Genomic DNA, 21,525 nt, shown 5'->3' on the forward strand with positions numbered 1-21,525 from the left:
GAAGAAGATCATTAAATATTAAGACATTGTTGAGGAATTGCACTAACTATCTTATGAATTAAGAACAAGAAGGGTCCCCCAAAAATTCTTAAGATAGTTTGTAAGTTTTTGCGAAAGATGTGTTTTGTGAATCTGGGTCCAGGTCCCGACCTGTCTATATATTCATTATGATCTAAAAAGGCAAAACTGATCTGAGATCAGCACTCCTACTCTAAAATGCTTTGTGGATACGGGCTCTGACCAAACACCATTCAGACAGTAGCTCACAGTGCACTCACCTCAGTGAGACTGTGTGTAGACCTGTGCTGCTCAGCTGTTTCCTCTGTGGGTTCAGGAGGAGGTGAAGTCTCGTTGTCCTCCATGACCATAGTCCCCTCAGGGTTCCCCAGACCCTCCTCACACCCCTCCTCCTTCACCAGCAGTACCTCTGGACCCTCCTCCTGGAAGAGACAGGTGATACAGATTACACAAACATACTCCCTCAGGTACGTACACAGATAAACACAATTTCAACATGGAGTGCTTACCCATCCCCACTACGTTTGAGTCCTATACTGTAGTTACAGAATGACTTCATTGTTTTTAAACCCGTCATGGTGGACATAAATATGTTGAGGGTACATATGATAAGCTATGATAAGTCAAAAGTCAACATCAGACAAACCTGACTAAAATCTTTTGACGTGTACAGTAGGTGTTTGTTAGGTATTGGTTGTCGCTGATTAACACAGCCACACAATAAAAATTGGCTATAACATAAACATTAATGAAAACAAAAATGTGCTTTTTGGTTTTAATTTAAGATTAGGCATAAGGTATAGCAGTGTAGTTAAGTTTATATTCTAATTTTAAGAAGATACATTTTAGAAATAGGCAGGGTTTAGCCATAATCATGACTTTGTTAACTAGTGACTAATTTGGCTATGAAGCGCTGTCATGTGTATGCAGAATAGGGTGAGATAAGATGTGATGTATACTCAATGAAAGTCTTAGAATGAAAATTACCATTTTGTGTTTATTAAACATAAACAAGTTTTAAATACACCATATGAAAACCACACACACACACTCAACAAAAAAATCTGCATGACCTAGATAAACTGCATACATTTTCTCAGTACAAGTGTCTTAGGAAAAGGTTGAAGTAGTTGAATGAAAGTAAGGAACTAGGCATTTGTGAACATTATATAGGCACCACAGAACAAACAGAATATGTAACTGACTTTCCCGGATTAAATATACCATATATAACACACAATGTCTGGATGCAATATTCTACCCAGAAATATTCAACACTGAAATCTATTACTATCGTTATCTTTTTGCTGACAACAACGAAAATTAATCTTTGCCTTTAATGCAGGGATTGAGCTAAACATCAGAAGCTATCGAGTGGAATGGTTACTTTCTATGCTATAGAGAGGAATGGTTTCTCTGCTGGTGTATCCTAAGGTAGCTCCTCTCTGAGAACCTCTTCCTGCAGTGCGTACAGGCAAATGGCCTCTCTTCCGTGTGAACCTTCAGGTGCATCTTCAGCTGGTGCTGGCGGGAAAACTTCTTCTCACAGTGGAGGCAACTGAAGGGTTTTTCCCCTGTGTGGACCCTCTGGTGCCTCTTCAGGTCACCAGCCTGAGCAAAGCGCATTTGACACTGGGTACAGCTGAAGGGTTTCACCCCTGTGTGGACCCTCTGGTGCCTCTTCAGGTTGCCAGCCTCAGCAAAGCACATATGACACTGGGTACAGCTGAAGGGTTTCTCTCCTGTGTGGACCCTCTGGTGGATCTCCACCTTCTGGGGGCAGCTGAAGCCTTTGTTACAGAACATGCAGAGGAACCGTTTCTCTTTACTATTGCCCGATGTGGCTCCCCCTCCCTGAGCCTGGGCTATAGCCCTGTCGTTTGAGTTCAGTACTTGATTGAAAAGAACGCTGCCATGTGAATCGGAAAGTGCCTTCGACGTGAATACGGCATCGTGATCCCTGAACGCGTGTAAAGGGGAGTGGGTCGTGACATTTAGATTTGCATCTAAGCTTCCCCTGTAATCAAAGAAATCTCTGTCCTGTGAGTGTCCGTCTCCTAGGTGACTATCTGCATTCCATGTGGGAGGAGCATCGCCCTCCACTTTCACAGTCACATCATCTACCACTATAACCTCCCCTTTCTTATCTAGGCACTCTTCAGAGTATACACTACTACTGTATCGGTTCCATTCCCCTCTAGACAGATCAGTCTGTCTCTCTAAACCCAAGAGCATGTTGCCAGGGTTCATCTCTGTAGCGTAAGAACAAGATGGATCATCACTGCCAGTGTCGAACGTGTCACCATCTCCACGGGAATTAACCGTCCCCTGGCTCTGGTGAAATACTGGTAAGTATTCTGAGCCGGGAGCAGGACGACTGCCCATTCTCTCTGGGTCTGATCTGTGGTCAGATCCTGTGTGTAAGAGCCTTTGTGTTACAGTTAAAGTCTCTGTGTCTGTCTCTGACTTGAGGATGACGTTCAGCGTTCCACTGACCTCCGTGATCCTGCGTCGGGTCCTGGCCTGGGTCGCAGCGGCGAGATCCTCGGTGGCTACAGAGGGCGCCACTCCAGCCGGTGCTCCAGTCTGGTGCCGTTGGTCCTTCTCTCGTTCAGTCCTCTCCAGCTTGACCCCAGGACCTGCTGCATTTTCATCTGCAGACTGACACAAGAAAAGGCTATTACCGGTGCATGAGTAGAATTGGATAACAATGTTGTAGGGATGTGAGCAAGTGAATAGCAGAGGGGAGCCTTTCTGAAATAAACTGGCCACATTTGATGAACTGTAATTTTGATGTAATACTGTTACACAAACCTCTATCACAATAAAGTGCTGGGTTGAGGTTACACTCCCCTCATCAACAGTGATTGGTTGGTCATCTCTCCACGCATTGTGTCCAGTAGGCTTCACAAAGCTCCTGTGCCCTCCAGTGAGATGTCCTTCACCTGAGTGAGTGATTGGGGGGAAAGAGGTACTGGTTAGGTACTGTCAATGCTGAATGCTATATTGTAGACTATTGACAGTTTTGACACTGTCTACAATTGGCAAGGATGTAAGGTAACACTTATAATTTCTTGATTTACTGTTCCATGCATCATATTGTTTTCTATTAGTAAATAATAAGAAATGCCAGTAAATCAATCTGGTCAGAATATGATATTGTTTTTCTGCAAGTTAGCTAAGTAACCTGGGGAATTATTGCATACTATCCCAAAACTGACCAATACCCAATTCTGATTAACCATATGTGTTAAACACATCTAACGTCACACATGCGAAGATGTGATCTGGGCGACAGGCCCCGCAGCATCGGCCTTCTGCAAAATGTAGCCAACCTCTTGTCATTCCTTTGTATCGGTCGAGGATCTTGACACTACTGGGACGACTGGCGAGGACGCGTTCTCGCGTCGTTCTCTCTGCGCGCTCCCGTGCCACCTTCATTTCAAGTAGCTGTAGTTTCCTCCGCAATGCCCTGCTTTCATTCTGGCTTTGAGTTATTTCCAAACGAAACACTGCATAGTCATCGTCTACGAGTTTACAGATATCTGCCACGGCTGCATTCGCTAGCACCTCCATAATGGAGGCTATTTGAGTGTGAAAAACCATAGGCCTACAGTTAGCCATTGTTAGCAACTAGCTAGCGTTATCTTAATAACATCTATCAACCAAGGCCTGTCTCCAACGCGAATTTAACACTGCCTGGGGTAAGTATGTGTGGCTGTGCAGTTACATAAGTAATATTTTGAGTTTCAAGGTGATAATAAAAGTATATATAACAACAATAAAAACGCTGCCGTGTATATTGTTCTTGGTTACTTTTCACTTCCGTTGACAGTTCTTCTTCAGTGGTTCTTAAATGGTTGGCAACCAACTTTAGTGATGCATTACTGCCACAAATTGAACTGGAGTGTGGACCAGAGACTGCGACGGTCAAAAGCCTAGTTCACATCCCTACCCAATTAAACCATTATACCTAAGGAAATGGAATACATTATTAAATAGAATATCACCTTAAGATTTTCTGAATGTGAAAGAGTAAGCTCTTCGATCCATGTGCGGATCGTTCAATCAATATCAGAACTTCTTGACCAGAACCCTGGCACCTTGGGTAAACCACTAGGAGCAGAGCCCCACGACATAGGACTGTCAAACGTTCACTCCGTGAGATGGACAATGAGAGCAAAATGAAAATTGTGTTTGTGAGAAGAGACTTTCATACATGGGCAGGGTGTATTTTTGAGAGTGCAGAAATCTCTGCATGCACTCGGATTAATTTATAGCATTCGACAATGATGTTCAACTTGTTCAATATCAATGTTTCAAGCTCTCAAGTTTAATTTCCAGCCCAACCCTGTCTATGCACGATCAAAGTAGTTTATGCGCTTGCGCGACTGTTTTTCTTTGATACAAATCTGCTCGGGCTGTGATTTATATTCTTGCTTGCGTGCTCCATCTCAATTTGGCACTCATCTGATGCCATAGACAATCAGGATAAAGAACCAATTAACACAGAAGAGGTGCAATTTACATTGTAGCTATAGTATTGCCTGTAATGATTAATGGTTCAAATGAAAGGGATTTGCATACAACTTGTCATTTTTATTTATTTAAAAAATAAAGTTGTTCATTTTTTTTGTGTGTATTTTACCCCCTTTTTCGATCTTGTCTCATCGCTGCAACTCCCCAACGGGCTCGGGAGGCAAAGGTCGAGTCATGCGTTCTCCGAAACGTGACCCGCCAAACCGCGCTTCTTTAACGCCAGCTGCACCAATGTGTCAAGGAAACACCGTTCACCTGACAACCGAAGTCAACCTGCATGCGCCCGGCCGCCACAAGGAGTCGCTAACCTGGATGACGCCCTCCCGACCCTGTAGTGACGCCTCTAGCACTGCAATGCAGTGTCTCACATGCTGACCACACCGCTTGTGGCCACCCACATCAGACGCGATCAGGACACGCAGGTTGAAATATCAAAACGAACTCTGAACCAACTGTATTAATTTGGGGGCAGGTCGAAAAGCATTAAACATTTATGGCAATTTAGCTTGCTGTTGCTAGCTAATTTGTCCTGGGATATAAACATTGGGTTGATAATTTGCCTGAAATGCACAAGGTCCTCTACTCTGACAATTAATCCACAGATAAAAGGGAAAACGGAGTTTGTTTCTAGTAATCTCTCCTCCTTCTTTGCACTTTATATGGCAGTTGGCAACCAACTTTAAGGTGCAGTACCAACAGGACTGGAGTGTGGACCTCAGTTCACCTTTCAATCACCCACGTGGATATAAGCTCCTAAAAACCAATGAGGATATGGGAGAGGCTACGCAGATGTGCGCAAGCAGTGTGGGTGCAATAATTGAATAACATGTATGTGCAAATTTATTTTCCAATGCTTGCTCAATTATACATGCGGACCACACTGCCCGCATCGTGTGCGCGAGCATGCAAAATAAACATTTTATAGATTGTCAATCATCAAATCATTGGAATAAGAAAAACAGTCACTGTAGTGGGTCATGTGACCAACCCTGAGCCAAAATTGGCCTTGGTCAGTGAGACAGTAACTTTCACATCTTTTACAACCTTAACAACTAAGCTGTAGCCTACAATCTTGTGGATAGGTTCTATAACATGCCACCGATCACCACAAGCTTCAGTACCTACAAGTTTAGACAACATGACCACATGGGCAGTCAGCCACGATCAGGTGAAATTCGCGCGTCATGACCAATGATGTATACCAGGGTTTTCCAAAGTTGGTCCTTTTCTCCAGGTCTTTGGGGATGGACAACACCTCAGAACATAATAAAATGAAAAACCAAAATGTGTGCAGTAGAGGGGTTAGTTACTGTATACAGTGCATTCTGAAAGTATTCAGATCCCTTGACTTTTTCCACATTTTGTTACGCTACAGCCTTATTCTAAAATGTATTCAAAAATGTTCCCCCCTCAAATTTACACACAATACCCCATAGTGACAAAGCAAAAACAGTTTTTATAAATTTTTGCAAATTTATATATACTTTTAAAAAATATATAATTTACATAAGTATTCAGACCCTTTACTTAGTACTTTGTTGAAGTACCTTTGGCAGTGATTACCGCCTTGTATAACGCTACAAGCTTGTCATACCTGTATTTGGGCAGTTAATCCCAACCTCTGTCAGGCTGGATAGGGAGCATCGCTGCACAGCAATTGTCAGGTCTCTCCAGAGATGTTCAAGTCCGGGCTCTGGCTGGGCCACTCAAGGACATCAGAGACTTGTCCTGAATCCACTCCTACGTTGTCTAGGCTGTGTGCCTAGGGTCGTTGTCTCTAGACGTGACGCTTTGCTTTCAGGCCAAATTGTTCAACCTTGGTTTCATCAGATGAGAGAATCTTGTTTCTCGTGGTCTGAGAGTCTTTAGAGGCCTTTTGGAAAACTCCTAGCGGGCTGTCATGTGCCTTTTACTGAGGAGTGGCTTCATTCTGGCCACTCCACCATAAAGGCCTGACTGGTGGAGTGCTGCAGAGATGGTTGTCCATCTGGAAGGTTCTCCCAACTCCACAGAGGAACTCTGGAGCTCTGTCAGAGTGACCATAGGGTTCTTGGTCACCTCCCTGATGGCCTCCCTGAATGATGGGAACTTTATATAGGTGTGTGCCTTTCCAAATCATGTCCAATCAATTGAATTTACCACAGGTGGACTCCAATCAAGTTGTAGAAATATCTCAAGGATGATCAATGGAAACAGGATGCACCTGAGCTCAATTTCGAGGCTCACAGCAAAGGGTCTGAATACTTATGTAAATAAGGTTAATTATTATTTAAAAAATTTGTACCCCCTTTTTTTTCTCCTCAATTTTGTGATTACAAACTTGTCTCATTATTGCAACTCTCAACGGGCTCGGGAGAGGGCAAGTTCGAGTCATGCGTCCTCCGAAACATGACTTTGGTTGTCATTTGAACAGTGTTTCCTCCGACGACACATGGTGCAGCTGGCTTCCGAGTTAAGCGAACAGGTGTTAAGAAGCGCGGTTAGGCGGGTCATGTTTCGGAGGACGCATGACTCGACCTTGCCTTCTCCAGAGCCCGTTGGGAGTGTTAATCTGATTAGGCTACTTCAAAAGTCCCCTCCACTCCACTCTAATATAACTCCAAACTGCACAACGGCCATTTGATTAATGGAAAGAGACATCTGTTGCAAAACATCAAAAAGTTTAATGATGTTCAAAGATTGTCAAACCAAGCGTTCGATACTGAGTAGGGATGGATGTATTTTTTGTTTGTCGAGATTGACATACTCTACTTTATTGTGGCGCAAACCGTGATGAGAAGCGCTAAAAGTCGGTAATCGGTATTCAATTGTGCGTTGCTGATTGGTTGTGTAATGGTGCATTCTTACAGAAACCTGTTGGTGCAAAATTCCTTGCATATATTTGATATCATCATGAATATAGCATCAAAATGTTGAAAATCTGACTTCCCTCTAGCTGATCATTATCTGCAGCCTGCTCTGATCATAGTGTAATGAGACAGGAAGGGAGAGTGGGTTTGTCGGGTTGTGGTCGGCGAGTTAGCCCTGCGTGGCATGGACTGTGCCACAAAACCATTCTGAAGTGGTAAAGTTGATATCCAAGTTTACAAACAGAGTTGCATCAGTTATTGTTATTCATGGTGTTAATAATCATTTTAGCGTTCATTTTATGAGGGGGATGGTGTTTATTTTAACTGTCCCTAAACAATTCATTGTAATTTATGGTAAATTCATTAAACATATAATTTAGACCCAGTGTTTATTTGAGAACAGGCCTTTATTTGCTGAAATGTGTGCTGTTGTCCTGTTATTAAAAGGGACAGGCGGTGAAATTTGAGATTCTGCGTTTAATTGAAGGTCAATATTCACAAAGCCTCTGAGTAGGAGTGCAGACCTAGGATCAGTTTTGCCTATTAGATCATAATGAATACTTTTACACTGAGAATATTTGTAGAAATGGGCCACGGTCTTGATTAATTTCGTCTTAAGTGTGGGACCATTACTTTGAATTATAAAACCATTAAAGAGTGTCAAGTAATCAAATCAACTAGCATTTGCATAATACTCATAGCAATCCCTTATTGCCCAACCAGGAGATGCTCCATAGCAGGGTGCTCATATCAGATTTCTTGCTCCAACATCCTCTCATTCTGTGTCTCTTACAGTCAATAGAGATGGAGAATGGGAAGCATGATCTGTTGCTAGTCAAAGAGGAGATAAGAGGACGGACCAGCGAACATTGATCTGCTGAAGATGGAAGAGCAAGGTAAGGGGGAAATACATATAGCCTACATACAGTATATCTTGTCATGGACATTCATACTAAGAGAGACTGTCATTTCTTCAAACAATCATCTTTATTCAATATCGATTAATTATTGCAATAATGAAGCTGTCGATCCCACACTCTAAAATGTGTTGCAGAGGCTTAACCTTTACAGACAATGCTGGTTCTTATGTAACTGACACTAAGAATGCTTAGTTATGGCTGGAAAGCCTTTGGTGCGGTTTCCCAGATGCAAGAATGATTAGACACTGCGGGTTTTGTTCTATTCCTCTTGGCACTCTCTCTCGGTTACACCCACCACATCTTATCTATGGAATGCCAGCTGTAGGTTTTTAGGCTCCTCTCAGTTCAAACAGACACAGATGAGAAAGTACTCATCAAAGGTGTTCGATGCATAAAAAGTATTATAACATCTTGTAATTTTTCTTTCATAATCTTCAATGGTAAAGTGATGCGCCTGGCTATTATTTTGTCTTTTTCATCATTCATAAAATTAAATCAATGCGACTTATGTTACAAAAGCACACATTATAATGAATGAACTTGACTTACCACCTATTTGAGACCTATGTAGCAACATTTTAAATTGTGTTTTTTTAACATTTGATAAAAGTAGAGAAACTGGTATATCATACAATGGGAAAGTAATTCTGCTTTGAAAGTTGATCAACTTAACCCCACTGTTGAGAAAATGGCCCTTGAATGTGTTGGTACACCTAATGGAGAGCTCTTCTTTGTCTACACCCATTCAGCATAGTTCACTCCCTCTTAAGCCTTAGCTCCACCCATCTCTTTAAGGATTCACATGTGAGGTCATGTGCTAAACAGAGTAAGGTAGCATAGTAAACAACCAAAGATTTCAAGACTTCAAAGCGGTGAAAGTAGTAGCAAAAAGTCATAGTAAAAATACACTATCTAGTCCTTGGCCTACTACCTAATTTGGCTTTGGTGCAGGTCATGTTGTTCTTCACATTACCGTCTCTCGTAAACGCACACTATGTCAAATCAAAGTTTATTTGTCACATGCACAGGTTATAGAAGTTGTAAACGGTACAGTGAAATGGTTACTTGCATAGTGGAGTGTTTTGTTTAGGCAGGTAGGTAGGTAGCTAGCTAGGTAGGTAGCTATCTAAACAATGAACCATAATCCCAACTCATACTACCCTGCACCATGCATGAATCTGCAGGTAGCTAAAGATAACCAACTTGGTTCAATGTTAGCTAGCTAGCTAACATTAAGCTATAACTAGCAATGCAAATGGCTTTCTGAGAGACAAGTAATATTGCTACACAGATCATACACGTAACGTTAGCTAGCGAGCCAGCCAGCTAATGTTAGCTAGCCAATAGTACACTTTAACTTGCATTGAAAACAACTGTCTGAAAAAATGTTTAACATATATGAAAATGTAGCTAGACTCTTACCCGTATACATGGATGAACGATTCTCGCTCTCTGTCATGGATGCCATGGTTGGCCTTAGTTTGAAATGTAATCCAGAGACAGTTGTTTTATACAACCTCCTTCGGGGGCCTCTTTGCAATTGCGAAGGGAGTCGAAATCATATTCTGCTTCCACCAGACATGCCACTGATTTCAAAACTTGGTCAACTTCTTCCATGACAACAACACTGTTGATCGCCGTTTCTTCCACATCACTGTCATCAGAAGACTACAATGTCTGGTTAAATGAAAATGTTTTTACCTAATGTAACAGTATAACTTTAGTCCGTCCCCTCGCCCATACCCGGGCGCGAACCAGGGACCCTCTGCACACATCAACAACAGTCACCCACGAAGCATCGTTACCCATCGCTCCACAAAAGCCGCGGCCCTTGCAGAGCAAGGGGAACCACTACTTCAAGGTCTCAGAGCAAGTGACGTCATCGATTGAAACGCTATTTAGCGCGCACCACCGCTAACTAGCTAGCCATTTCACATCCGTTACACTAAGTCAGGGATTTCCTCATTGTCTGATTCATTTTAAGAGTCCTAGAGTCAGCATGGCACGATCGTCCTCAAACTCTTTCTCTCTGATCGTTGCCGATAGCGCCTGTTAAATTAAGGGCAGCAATGTTTAGAGCAGTAGCAACACTTGCAGTTCTTCATGACATCTTTCACAAATCTGTGGTAGAAATTATCTCCACATACTGAGAAGCTCATGTTATAGACGGAAGCATGCTACATGGCAGACCAATCCGAGCTCATCTCTCTGCATGTCCAGCCCATCCATTATCTTAGCCAATCATAGCTAGCAGGAAGGCTCCTGTCTCTTTCTGTGGCTAAACCAATTAGGGTCGCAATTTAACAATTGTATTCATATTTACAGATGGCATACAAGTTTGTTATAAAGGCATATGAAAGTTTACATGTTCCAGAAGGCATTTCTGCACAAAAACGCATTATGATTAAAAAAAAAACATTTTGTTACGTTCAAATGCCTCCTGTGAAGTGGTGACATGTGACATACGCCTAGCTTCCTGAAACAGGTCACATTTTCGAACCTCTTTCTGTAGGTGGTTGGCTGGAGGCTAACAGAGGAGAGTGCGTGTCCATCTTGGATCCCAAGACCCAGATGGGTGCAGCCAAGGGCCTAGGGGACGACATCACAGATCAGGCCAGGACCAGAGGTGACATAGTGGAGGTCAATGGATAGGACAGCGTCTTCAAAACTGGTCTGGGGACAACACTTTTCACCACAACCAGAAGCTGACAGTTTAACACAAAACAACAACCTTAGTCTCCATGACAACATACTGGCTGAGACTAGGGCGAGGCGTAGATTTTGTCTTCTTCATTCTTGAATCAACACATGGATTTTTAAATGTATTTTTTACTCCAATGGCTCCATATTGTTAGGTACTTGAATCCCAGTTTTAGAGATGGGCTTGACTGTGGTTAACACTTTATAATTATCATGTTTCTTTGTGTACAGAAAATGTTTTTTTAATATAAACCTTTATGCATTTCTGTACAATTTGTGTTTACAGTCTGCAGTCCATGAAGACCTGCTGACCTGTATTCGGTGTTGCTGGTGGGAGAGACTGGACCTCTGAGGTGGCTGGTCACAAACCCTGTCCCCGGATCAGGACACTGGATCAGGAGCCATCTCTCTTCCTTCCCGAGTCGGACCTGGCACTGAACCACTAGGGACAGAGACTCCACCACCACACAGATCACCGCCAGTGGACAGGTGGACTGAACAACCTCAGTCCTGGTGGTCATCAGAGAGACAGAGGCTCCAGTCATGGATCCAGTCTGCAGCCCCAGACCCTTCTCTTCACAGTCTCAGAGCAGGCATGAAGCAGGACCTGGGGCTGATAGAGAGAGACGCTCCTGTTCCTATGATACAAACACCACAGTCATCCTGGATACAGGTCACCCTGGACTTCAGCCTTCACAGAGAGTGGTGGGAGACTCCACTGGTGGGAGTCTATCAGGAAATCTGTTTTCTCCTTCAGCGTCTCATCTAATGCCTCGTGACTGGGTTCATAGAAGGTCTGGGCCTGGACCTGGGTCTAGCCTTCCTCAATTAGAGTACCTCGTGGTTACCCCACCAATACAGACAGTGCCAGGATGGGCATTCACAACAAAAGGTACAGTGCATTCAAAGTATTCATACCCCTTCCCATTTTCCCCATTTTGTTACGTTACAGCCTTATTCTAAAATGGATACAATTTAAAATTGTGTGTTTATCGAACATATGATTAACTGTACTGCATAAACGAACAAAAAGACAAAGAAACTGGAGCTGAAAAGTTTTTGGGTTTCCAGGACTTCACTGCCGAAACATTGCAAAGAATACTGTCCGAAGATGCTCTTCTTCTCAGGCCCCAGAGCCTAAATAAAGGAGTACATTGAGTTTTGCCTTGTTTATTTGAATTTGGTTAATTATTTGGGCTGATATACAGCCAAAACAGTAGGTGGCGGCATGCACCTATAGCATTTGTTTTCGGACCACCATAATATCAAAGAAGAAGACCCCGTACAGTAGATGGCTGCAATACACCAATAGGTGTAATCGAAAACTTTAAAGAAGAAGAACGGAAGTGAACAGTGACCAGAAACAAGCGTTGTTATTTAGACATTTAACATAATTACCCCAGGCGGTGTTTAATTCGCGTTGGTCCCGGGTCTTTGTTTATAGATGCTATCTGGCTGCTGGTTAGCTAAAAATGGCTAACGTTAACTGTACGGTTTTTCACACTCAGATAGCTTCCATCATGGAGGTTCTAGCGAATGCAGCCGTGGCAGAGATCTGTAAAGTCGTAGACGACGACTATGCAGTGTTTCGTTTGGAAATAACTCAAAGCCAGAAAGAAAACAGGGGATTGCGGAGGAAACTACAGCTACTGGAAATGAAGGTGGCACGGGAGCGCGCAGAGAGAATAGTGCGAGAGCGCGCACTCGCCAGTCGTCCCAGTAGTGTCAGGATCCTCGACCGATACAGAGGAATGGCAAGAGGTACATTTAGCAGAAGGCCGAGAGAGCGGAGGCTGTCGCGTTCATATATAGCCTAGCCCATCCGGCCTTTTACATCGTTTGGCATTTTACGTCCAACTTTAATGTATTCGGCCAGCAATACACTTGTCCCCCATGGACCGGCTGGCACATAAAACATCTTCCATTCAGGCTGCAAAGGCTTCAGTTTCCTTCTTAACTTGAGTTAATGGCTCGTCTGTGGGGGGAAACACGGACGAAATGTGCGTACTGTACTAATACAAATAATCCCACCACCACTTTCGGATGTTGCACACCACGTGAGTCTGTCTACCCCTGGCAACATCAGGAAGTAGCATTAGCCACCCTAGAAGACAGTACGCATTTTTGTTTGTGTCCTTTGATCGCGGTGGAGGCACTAGTAATGTTTTCGGTTTGGCTATTTGTTTCAAGTGTATTAGTCTATAAATAAATATATTTTCCAAAATTCGTCATCTCTCCCATGTCTTATTCGACTAGTAGTTGTTCTGAAATGTTTATTGCTTGCCTACATTTTACTCCCTCCTCTATATTTAATATAACACACATGCAAACTGAAAACTGTTTGTTTCCCCAATCACTTTCTCAGGTGAAGGACATCTAACTGGAGGCCACAAGAGCTTTGTGAAGCCAGCAGGACACAATACATGGAGAGATGACCAACCAATCACCTTTGATGAGGGGAGTGGAACCTCAACCCAGCATGTTATCATGATAGAGGTTAGTGTAATAGTATTACATCAAAATTACAGTACATCAAATGTGGTCAGTTTATTTCAGAAAGGCTCCCCTCAGCTATTTACTTGCTTACATGTACATCTTTATCTGCCATAGGGGAGCTTGTGAGACTTCCCTACAACATTGTTATACAATTCCACTCATTTACCAGTAATAACCTCCACTTTTCTTGTGTCAGTCTGCAGATACAGGTCCTGGGGTCAAGCTGGAGAGGTCTGAAGGAGAGGAGGACCCACGGCAAAGCAGAGACATTCAGACTGAAATGGCTGGAGTGCCCCCTGTAGCCATGCAGGACCCCACGACAGCCCCAGTGCAGCCCAGAACTCGACACAGCATCACGGAGGTCAGTGGAACGCTGAACACCGTCCTCAAGACAGAGACAGATACCAATACTTTAACTGTAACACACAGGCTGTTACACACAAGATCTGACCACAGATCAGACCCAGAGAGACTGGAGCCACTGGGCTGTCCTCCTGCTTCTGGCTCAGTGTATTTACCGATATTTCGCCAGAGGACGGTTCATTCCTTTGGGGATGGTGACGCGTTAGACACTGGCGGTAATGATCCGTCTTGTTCTTACGCTTCAGAGATGGACCCTGGCAACATGCCCTTGGTTTTAGAGACACAGACTGATCTGTCAAGAGGGGACTGGAACCGGCACAGTAGTAGTGGATACTCTGAAGGGTGCCTAGATAAGAAAGGGGAGGGTCTGGTCGTAGATGAAGTGACTGTGAAAGTGGAGGGCGACGTTCCTCCCACATGGAATGCAGCTAATCACCTAGGAGACGGACACTCACGGGGCAGAGATTTCTTAGATTACAGGAAAAGCTTAGAGACAAATCCAGATGTCATTACCCACTCCCCTCTACACATGCTCGGGGATCGCGACCCAGTGTCCACGTCGAGGGGGCCTTCCGATTCACATGGCCATGTCCTTTTCGATCAGGCTCAGGGAGGGGGAGCCACATCAGGCAACAGTAAAGAGAAACGGTTCCTCTGCATGTTCTGTAACAAAGGATTCAGCTGCCTCCAGAAGGTGGAGATCCACCAGAGGGTCCACACAGGGGAGAAACCCTTTAGTTGTACTCAGTGTCATATGCGCTTCACCCAGGCTGGCCACCTGAAGAGACACCAGATGGTCCACACAGGGGAAAAACCCTACAGCTGTACCCAGTGTCACATGCGTTTCGCCCAGGCTGGTGACCTGAAGAGGCACCGGAGGGGTCACACAGGGGAGAAACCCTTCAGCTGCCCCCTTTGTGAGAATAGGTTCTCAGAGAGGACCTACCTCAGGATACACCAGCAGAAAAAACATTCCACTCAATAGAAAATAACCATTCCACTTGATAGCTTCTGACTTGAGATCAAACCCTTCACTAAAGACAAGGATTCATTTTTATTTTTGTCAGCAGAAAAGACCCACCGATGCATTTGGAATAACGAGATTAACAGATTTCAGTGTTGAATTTTCCTAGGTAGAATATTGCATCCAGACATTGTGTGATCTGTAAAGGCATATACAGTTGAAGTCGGAATTTTACATAGACTTAGGTTGGAGTCATTAAAACTCGTTTTTCAACCACTCCACACATTTCTTGTTAACAAACTATAGTTTTGGCAAATCGGTTAGGACATCTACTTTGTGCATGACACAAGTAATTTTTCCAACAATTGTTTACAGACAGATTATTTCACTTATAATTCATTGTATCATAATTCAAGTGCGTCAGAAGTTTACATACACTAAGTTGACTGTATCTTTAAACAGCTTGGAAAATTGCCGAAAATTATGTCATGGCTATAGAAGCTTCTGATAGGCTAATTGACATAATTTGAGTCAACTGGAGGTGTACCTGTGGATGTATTTCAAGGCCTACCTTCAAACTCAGTGCCTCTTGCTTGACATCATGGGAAAATCAAAATATATCAGCCAAGACCTCAGAAAAAAATTGTAGACCTCCACAAGTCTGGTTCATCCTTGGAAGGAATTTCCAAATGCCTGAAGGTACCACGTTCATCTGTACAAACAATAGTACGCAAGTATAAACACCATAGAACCACGCAGCCATCATACCGCTCAGGGAGGAGACGCATTCTGTCTCCTAGAGATGAATGTACTTTGGTGCGAAAGGTGCAAATTAATCCCAGAACAACAGCAAAGGACCTTGTGAAGATGCTGGAGGAAACAGATACAAAAGTATCTGTGTCCACAGTGAAACAAGTCCTATATCGACATAACCTGAAAGGCCGCTCAGCAAAGAAGAAGCCACTGCTCCAAAGCCACAATAAAAAAATCCAGACTACGGTTTGCAACTGCACATGGGGACAAAGATCGTAATTTTTGAAGAAATGTCCTCTGGTCTGATGAAACGAAAATAGAACTGTTTGGCCGTAATGACCATCGTTATGTTTGGTGGAAAAAGGGGGAGGCTTGCAAGCCGAAGAACATCATCATGCTGTGGGGGTGCTTTGCTGCAGGAGGGACTGGTGCACTTCACAAAATAGATAGCATCATGAGGTAGGAAAATTGTGGATATATTCAAGCAACATCTCAAGACATCAGTCAAGAAGTTAAAGCTTGGTTCCAAATAGACAATGACCCCAAGCATACATCTAAAGTTGTAGCAAAATGGCTTAAGGACAACAAAGTCAAGGTATTGGAGTGGCCATCACAAAGCACTGACCTCAATCCTATAGACAATTTGTGGGCAGAACTGAAAAAGCGTGTACGAGCAAGGAGGCCTACAAACCTGACTCAGTTACACCAGCTCTGTCAGGAAGAATGGGCCAAAATTCACCCAACTTATTGTGGGAAGCTTGTGGAAGGCTACCTGAAACGTTTGATCCAAGTTAAACTATTTAAAGGCAATGCTACCAAATACTAATTGAGTGTATGTAAACTACTGACCCACTGGGAATGTGATGAAAGAAATAAAAGCTGAAATAAATCATTCTCTCTACTAATATTCTGACATTTCACATTCTTAAAATAAAGTGGTGATCCTACCTGACCTAAAACAGGGAATTTTTACTAGGATTAAAATGTCAGGAATTGTGAAAAACTGACTTTAAATGTAATTGGCTAAGGTGTATGTAAACTTCCGACTTCAACTGTCTGTTACATATTGTGTTTGTACTGTGTAGGCCAGGGCTGGGCAATTGGCGGCAATTGATTTAAAAATACAACATTTTCTCTACGCCCAATGGCAAAATGTGTAGAATTGCAGGAAATTTTGCAAGTACATTCAATTTTCACGTGTTCCATCGCAAAATTACATAAACAAATCTCACAAGTATCACAAGACACCGACACCGCAAGTATCACAAGTATCACAAGACACCGCAAGCTCCCAGCTACTATCTAATCAACGCTGTATTGACATTGTCCCACCCCTGGTTAGTCACTATTTGATGAAAAAGCTAAATTTAACACTCTCCCAATACATTTTCAGCAATATTGCCTCTGTCTGTCTGTGTGGTGCAGGCATTTGTCTATCACTCTGTGTGTAGCCAGTTGATATGATAACTGTCTTTTGAGTTTCCCCAAAACCTTTTCAATTAAATATGAACTGTTTGTATCTATTATTTGTTATTTGCTAACTTTGCCATGAAATGAGCAGCAGCAGTACAGAACCATCGCTAGACGCATAATTAAAGAGCCAGATGCGCAATTAAAGGGGATTTTTTTTGTTGGTATTTCTCCAGGCAGACCAAAAACACTATTTTGGGGGAAAAATCTTACATTTTACAGGGCCCCCCTAGTTGTTTATTAACCATGACTTTACCAGGTATATTGACAGAAAACACAACTTTCTCTTATACAATAAGGACCCAGGACCCGGTTGCAGGGGAGAGAAGAACGTGCCTATTTGAAAGCTAGGAAAAAATAGTAGCTTGAGAGATGAATGTGGTTTTCATATGGAGTATTTGAAACTTGTTTCTGTTTAATAAAGACAACATGGGACTTTCATTCTAAGACTTTCATTGAGACTCTCTTTAGTATACATCACATCTGATCTCACACTATTCTACATACACCCAACAGCGCTTTATAACCAATATACACTTACTAAATATACTTACACATACCAAACACACTAACAAACGCCTACTGTACACGTCAAAAAGTTTAGTCAGGTTTGTCTGATGGTTTTTTACTTCATAGCTGACTTGTTTTTACCCACACATTTATGTCCACCATGATTGGTTTAACAGCAATTAAGTAATTCTGTAACTACAGTATAGGACTCAAACGTAGTGGGGATGGGTAAACACTCCATGTTGAAAGTGTGTTTATTATCTGTGTGTACGTACCTGAGGGTGTGTATGTCTGTGTAATCTGTACCACCTCTTCTAGGAGGAGGAGGGTCTAGAGGTGCTGCTGGTGGAGGAGGGGTGTGAGGAGGGTCTGGGGAACCCTGAGGGGACCCTGAGGGGACCATGGTCATCGAGTACAACCAGACTACATCTCCTCCTGAACCCACAGAGGAACCAGCTGAGCAGCACAGGACCACACACAGTCTCATTGAGGTGAGCTCACTGTGAACTACTATCAGAATGGTATTAGGTCAGGGCCCATATTCACAAAGCCTCTCAGAGTAGGAGTGCTGATCTAGAATCAGTTTTTCCTTTTAGATCAAAATGAATTAGACTATATAGATGGCTGGGGACGATCAGCAATTTAACTCTGAGACTATATAAATACGGGCCCAGGTCTTGATACATTTTAGGTGTGGGACCATGCCCTTGAATTATCAAACCCTTAAAGAGTGTCAAGTAATCAAATCAACTAACACATTTGCATAGTATCAAATAAATTTACCTGTTTGTATAATACTCACAGCAATCCCTCATTGCCCAATCAGAAGGTGCTTCATCGTAGGGTGCTCATATCAGATTTCATGATCCAACATCCTCTCACTCTGTATCTCTTACAGTCAGTAGACATGGAGGATGGGAAGCCTGATCTGCTGCTAGTCAAAGAGGAGACAATAGAATATGGACCAGAGAGCATTGATCTGCTGAGTGGACTAAAGATGGGGGAGCAAAGTAAGAGAGAAATACATATAGCCTATATACTAATAGTAATGGATCTTCAGTGGGAATAGTGATGCACCTGGCTATTATTATGTATTTATTTTCTTCATTCATAAAATTTAATCAATACAATCCTATGTTTACATACAAAACACACAATGTATGAACTTGACCAGGTAAAAAATAAATATCCATATGTAGAGTTCTCTGCCATGTTTGTAAAGTCTATTTTGTAACCTCTCCCCGTAGGTGGTTGGCTGGAGGCTAACAGAGGAGACTGGGCAGCCATCTTGGATACCCAGACTGGTGCAGCCAAGGGCCCAGGGGACAACGTCATTGAGCATGGCAGGAACAGAGGTGACATAGTGGAAGGGACAGCGTCCTTAATTCTGGGCTGGGGAACAACACTGTTAACCGCGACCAGAAACAGACAGTCGAACACAAACCAACAACCAAACTTAGTCTCCATGACAACAGACTTGCTGAGATCAGGGCAAGGCCTAGATTTGGTCTGCGAGGACAGGGAGGTGTCGGTGTGAGTTGAGAGGGAACAGACAGAGACTCAGCTACTGATGCTCCATCCTGCTCCTATAGTTTTGATTCAGAGATACTGATGACTCCTCAGGATAACCCCCTAACGGGTGCTGCCTTCAGCCTGCCTTCTATAGGATCTATCAACTGGAACATGGACCCTGTGACAACACATACACTCCCTGGCCTTCATCCTCCTCACACTCTCCTAATGTTAAACCAGACCTCAGACAATGCCAGTGCCTCAACACTAAATGGCTACACAAGCCCATTGACAAATGACAGTAGTAGTAACGCTATCAGTAGATCTGGTGGCAAAGAGAAGCGTTTCTCGTGTTCGTTCTGTGGGAAAGCCTTCAGTTTCCCCAAAACAGGTGGCGATCCACCAGAGGATGCACACAGGGGAGAGACCGTTCATCTGTACCCAGTGTGATATGCACTTCGTCCAGGCTGGTCACCTGAAGAGACACCAGAGGGTCCACACAGGGGAGAAATCCTAAAGCTGTCCCCAGTGTGAGCAGAGGTTCTCCCACCAGCTGAAGAGGCACCAAAAGGTTCACATGGGCGAGAGGCCGTTCCCCTGTATGTACTGCGGGAAGAGGTTTTCAGAGAGGAGCTACCTCAGGATACACCAGCAGAAAATGCACACGGCCCATGTATAGTATATATGTAATACATATACATGTATACATGTAATGTAGTACTAGTTAGTTTGTAGTTCATTCTGTTGAGATTAGATTTATAGTATGATGAGGTGGAGTAGATGATATGGTGATGGTTGGTGTGATGGTGTCTGTAAAAATGAAAGTGCACGCTTGGTTGGGTATTGGAGGACGCATGACTTTCAACCTTCGTCTCTCCCGAGCCCGTACGGGAGTTGAAGCGATGAGACAAGATAGTAGCTACTACAACAATTGGATACCACGAAATTGGGGAGAAAAAGGGGTAAAATAAAAAATGTTTAAAAAATGCTTCTTACGAAGCCACTCCTTCGTTGCCCGGGCGGTGTATTTGGGATCATTGTCATGCTGAAAGACCCAGCCACGTTTCATCTTCAATGCCCTTGCTGATGGAAGGAGGTTTTCACTCAAAATCTCACGGTACATGGCCCCATTCATTCTTTCCTTTACACGGATCAGTCGTCCTGGTCCCTTTGTAGGAAAACAGCCCCAAAGCATGATGTTTCCACCCCCATGCTTCACAGTAGGTATGGTGTTCTTTGGATGCAACTCAGCATTCTTTGTCCTCCAAACACAACGAGTTGAGTTTTTACCAAAAAGTTATATTTTGGTTTCATCTGACCATATTACATTCTCCCAATCTTCTTCTGGATCATCCACATGCTCTCTAGCAAACTTCAGACGGGCCTGGACATGTACTGGCTTAAGGAGGGGGACACGTTCGGCGCCGACAGAGATGGCCGCAGAGACTTCCGGCGCCGACAGAGATGGCCGCCTCGCTTCGCGTTCCTAGGAAACTATGCAGTTTTTTGTTTTTTTACGTGTTATTTCTTACACTAGTACCCCAGGTCATCTCAGGTTTCATTACATACAGCCGAGAAGAACTACTGAATATAAGATCAGCGTCAACTCACCATCAGTACGACCAAGAATATGTTTTTCGCGATGCGGATCCTGTGTTCTGCCTTACAACCAGTGCAACGGAGTGGATTACATGCAGCGACCCAAAAAAACGACTCAGAAAAAGAGGGAAACGAAGCGGTCTTCTGGTCAGACTCCGGAGACGGGCACACCGTGCACCACTCCCTAGCATTCTTCTTGCCAATGTCCAGTCTCTTGACAACAAGGTTGATGAAATCCGAGCAAGGGTAGCATTCCAGAGGGACATCAGAGACTGTAACGTTCTCTGCTTCACGGAAACATGGCTAACTGGAGAGACGCTATCCGAAGCGGTGCAGCCAGCGGGTTTCTCCACGCATCGCGCCGACAGAAACAAACATCTTTCTGGTAAGAAGAGGGGCGGGGGCGTATGCCTTATGACTAACGTGACATGGTGTGATGAAAGAAACATACAGGAACTCAAATCCTTCTGTTCACCTGATTTAGAATTCCTCACAATCAAATGTAGACCGCATTATCTACCAAGAGAATTCTCTTCGATTATAATCACAGCCGTATATATCCCCCCAAGCAGACACATCGATGGCTCTGAACAAACTTTATTTAACTCTCTGCAATCTGGAAACGATTTATCCGGAGGCTGCATTCATTGTAGCTGGGGATTTTAACAAGGCTAATCTGAAAACAAGACTCCCTAAATTTTATCAGCATATCGATTGCGCAACCAGGGGTGGAAAGACCCTGGATCATTGTTACTCTAACTTCCGCAACGCATATAAGGCCCTGCCCCGCCCCCCTTTCGGAAAAGCTGACCACGACTCCATTTTGTTGATC

General features: G+C 43.5%; 4 protein-coding genes across 9 annotated transcripts in view; 1 reads left to right on the forward strand and 3 right to left on the reverse strand.

Annotated features, from left to right (window-relative positions):
- LOC112231880 (zinc finger protein 624-like) overlaps positions 1-4,641 on the reverse strand; it is a 22,125-nt gene extending 17,484 nt beyond the window's left edge. Inside the window, exons 1-4 of one of the 4 annotated variants that reach the window (XM_042311875.1) lie at positions 3,354-4,641; positions 2,833-2,963; positions 2,515-2,679; positions 279-440 (exon numbers count right to left, since the gene is read on the reverse strand). In XM_042311875.1, coding sequence (XP_042167809.1) covers positions 279-440; positions 2,515-2,679; positions 2,833-2,963; positions 3,354-3,642 — 747 coding nt within the window. In that variant the 5' untranslated portion in view covers positions 3,643-4,641. The remainder of the gene's footprint in view (positions 1-278; positions 441-2,514; positions 2,680-2,832; positions 2,964-3,353) is intronic. The other 3 variants (XM_042311877.1, XM_042311874.1, XM_042311876.1) reach the window with 3 other exon arrangements.
- LOC121841796 overlaps positions 1-21,525 on the reverse strand; it is a 314,557-nt gene that overhangs the window by 113,970 nt on the left and 179,062 nt on the right. The window lies entirely within an intron of this gene.
- LOC112231863 (zinc finger protein 23-like) lies at positions 1,005-2,504 on the reverse strand. Its single transcript, XM_024398668.2, has one exon. It carries the CDS (start codon positions 2,401-2,403, stop codon positions 1,414-1,416), a length of 990 nt encoding a protein of 329 aa, XP_024254436.1. The 5' UTR covers positions 2,404-2,504; the 3' UTR covers positions 1,005-1,413.
- On the forward strand, positions 3,586-15,154 carry LOC112231886 (zinc finger protein 148-like). 3 transcript variants are annotated; one of them, XM_042311920.1, is made up of 6 exons: positions 3,586-3,722; positions 8,202-8,302; positions 10,839-10,966; positions 11,313-11,918; positions 13,392-13,522; positions 13,719-15,154. In XM_042311920.1, the coding sequence occupies exons 4-6, from the start codon at positions 11,570-11,572 to the stop codon at positions 14,868-14,870; spliced, it is 1,632 nt and encodes a 543-aa protein (XP_042167854.1). In that variant the 5' UTR covers positions 3,586-3,722; positions 8,202-8,302; positions 10,839-10,966; positions 11,313-11,569; the 3' UTR covers positions 14,871-15,154. The 3 variants fall into 3 exon arrangements, with proteins under 3 accessions (XP_042167854.1, XP_042167853.1, XP_042167855.1); XM_042311919.1 differs by having other exon boundaries at positions 10,839-10,952; XM_042311921.1 differs by lacking the exons at positions 3,586-3,722; positions 8,202-8,302; positions 10,839-10,966; positions 11,313-11,918 and adding an exon at positions 11,932-12,787 and having other exon boundaries at positions 13,719-15,153.

This window comes from Oncorhynchus tshawytscha, linkage group LG34 (genome assembly GCF_018296145.1).
Source record: "Oncorhynchus tshawytscha isolate Ot180627B linkage group LG34, Otsh_v2.0, whole genome shotgun sequence".
Lineage (NCBI taxonomy): Eukaryota > Metazoa > Chordata > Actinopteri > Salmoniformes > Salmonidae > Oncorhynchus > Oncorhynchus tshawytscha.

What these genes read in the sequence shown, in the direction of transcription:
- LOC112231863 (XM_024398668.2), bottom strand. Translation starts at nt 2,403, where the DNA reads ATGGGCAGTCGTCCTGCTCCCGGCTCAGAATACTTACCAGTATTTCAC.
- LOC112231886 (XM_042311920.1), top strand. Translation starts at nt 11,570, where the DNA reads ATGGATCCAGTCTGCAGCCCCAGACCCTTCTCTTCACAGTCTCAGAGC. An exon ending in ATGGGCATTCACAACAAAAG is followed by an intron (nt 11,919 to 13,391) that starts GTACAGTGCATT and finishes TCACTTTCTCAG; the next exon opens with GTGAAGGACATCTAACTGGA. An exon ending in AGCATGTTATCATGATAGAG is followed by an intron (nt 13,523 to 13,718) that starts GTTAGTGTAATA and finishes TTCTTGTGTCAG; the next exon opens with TCTGCAGATACAGGTCCTGG.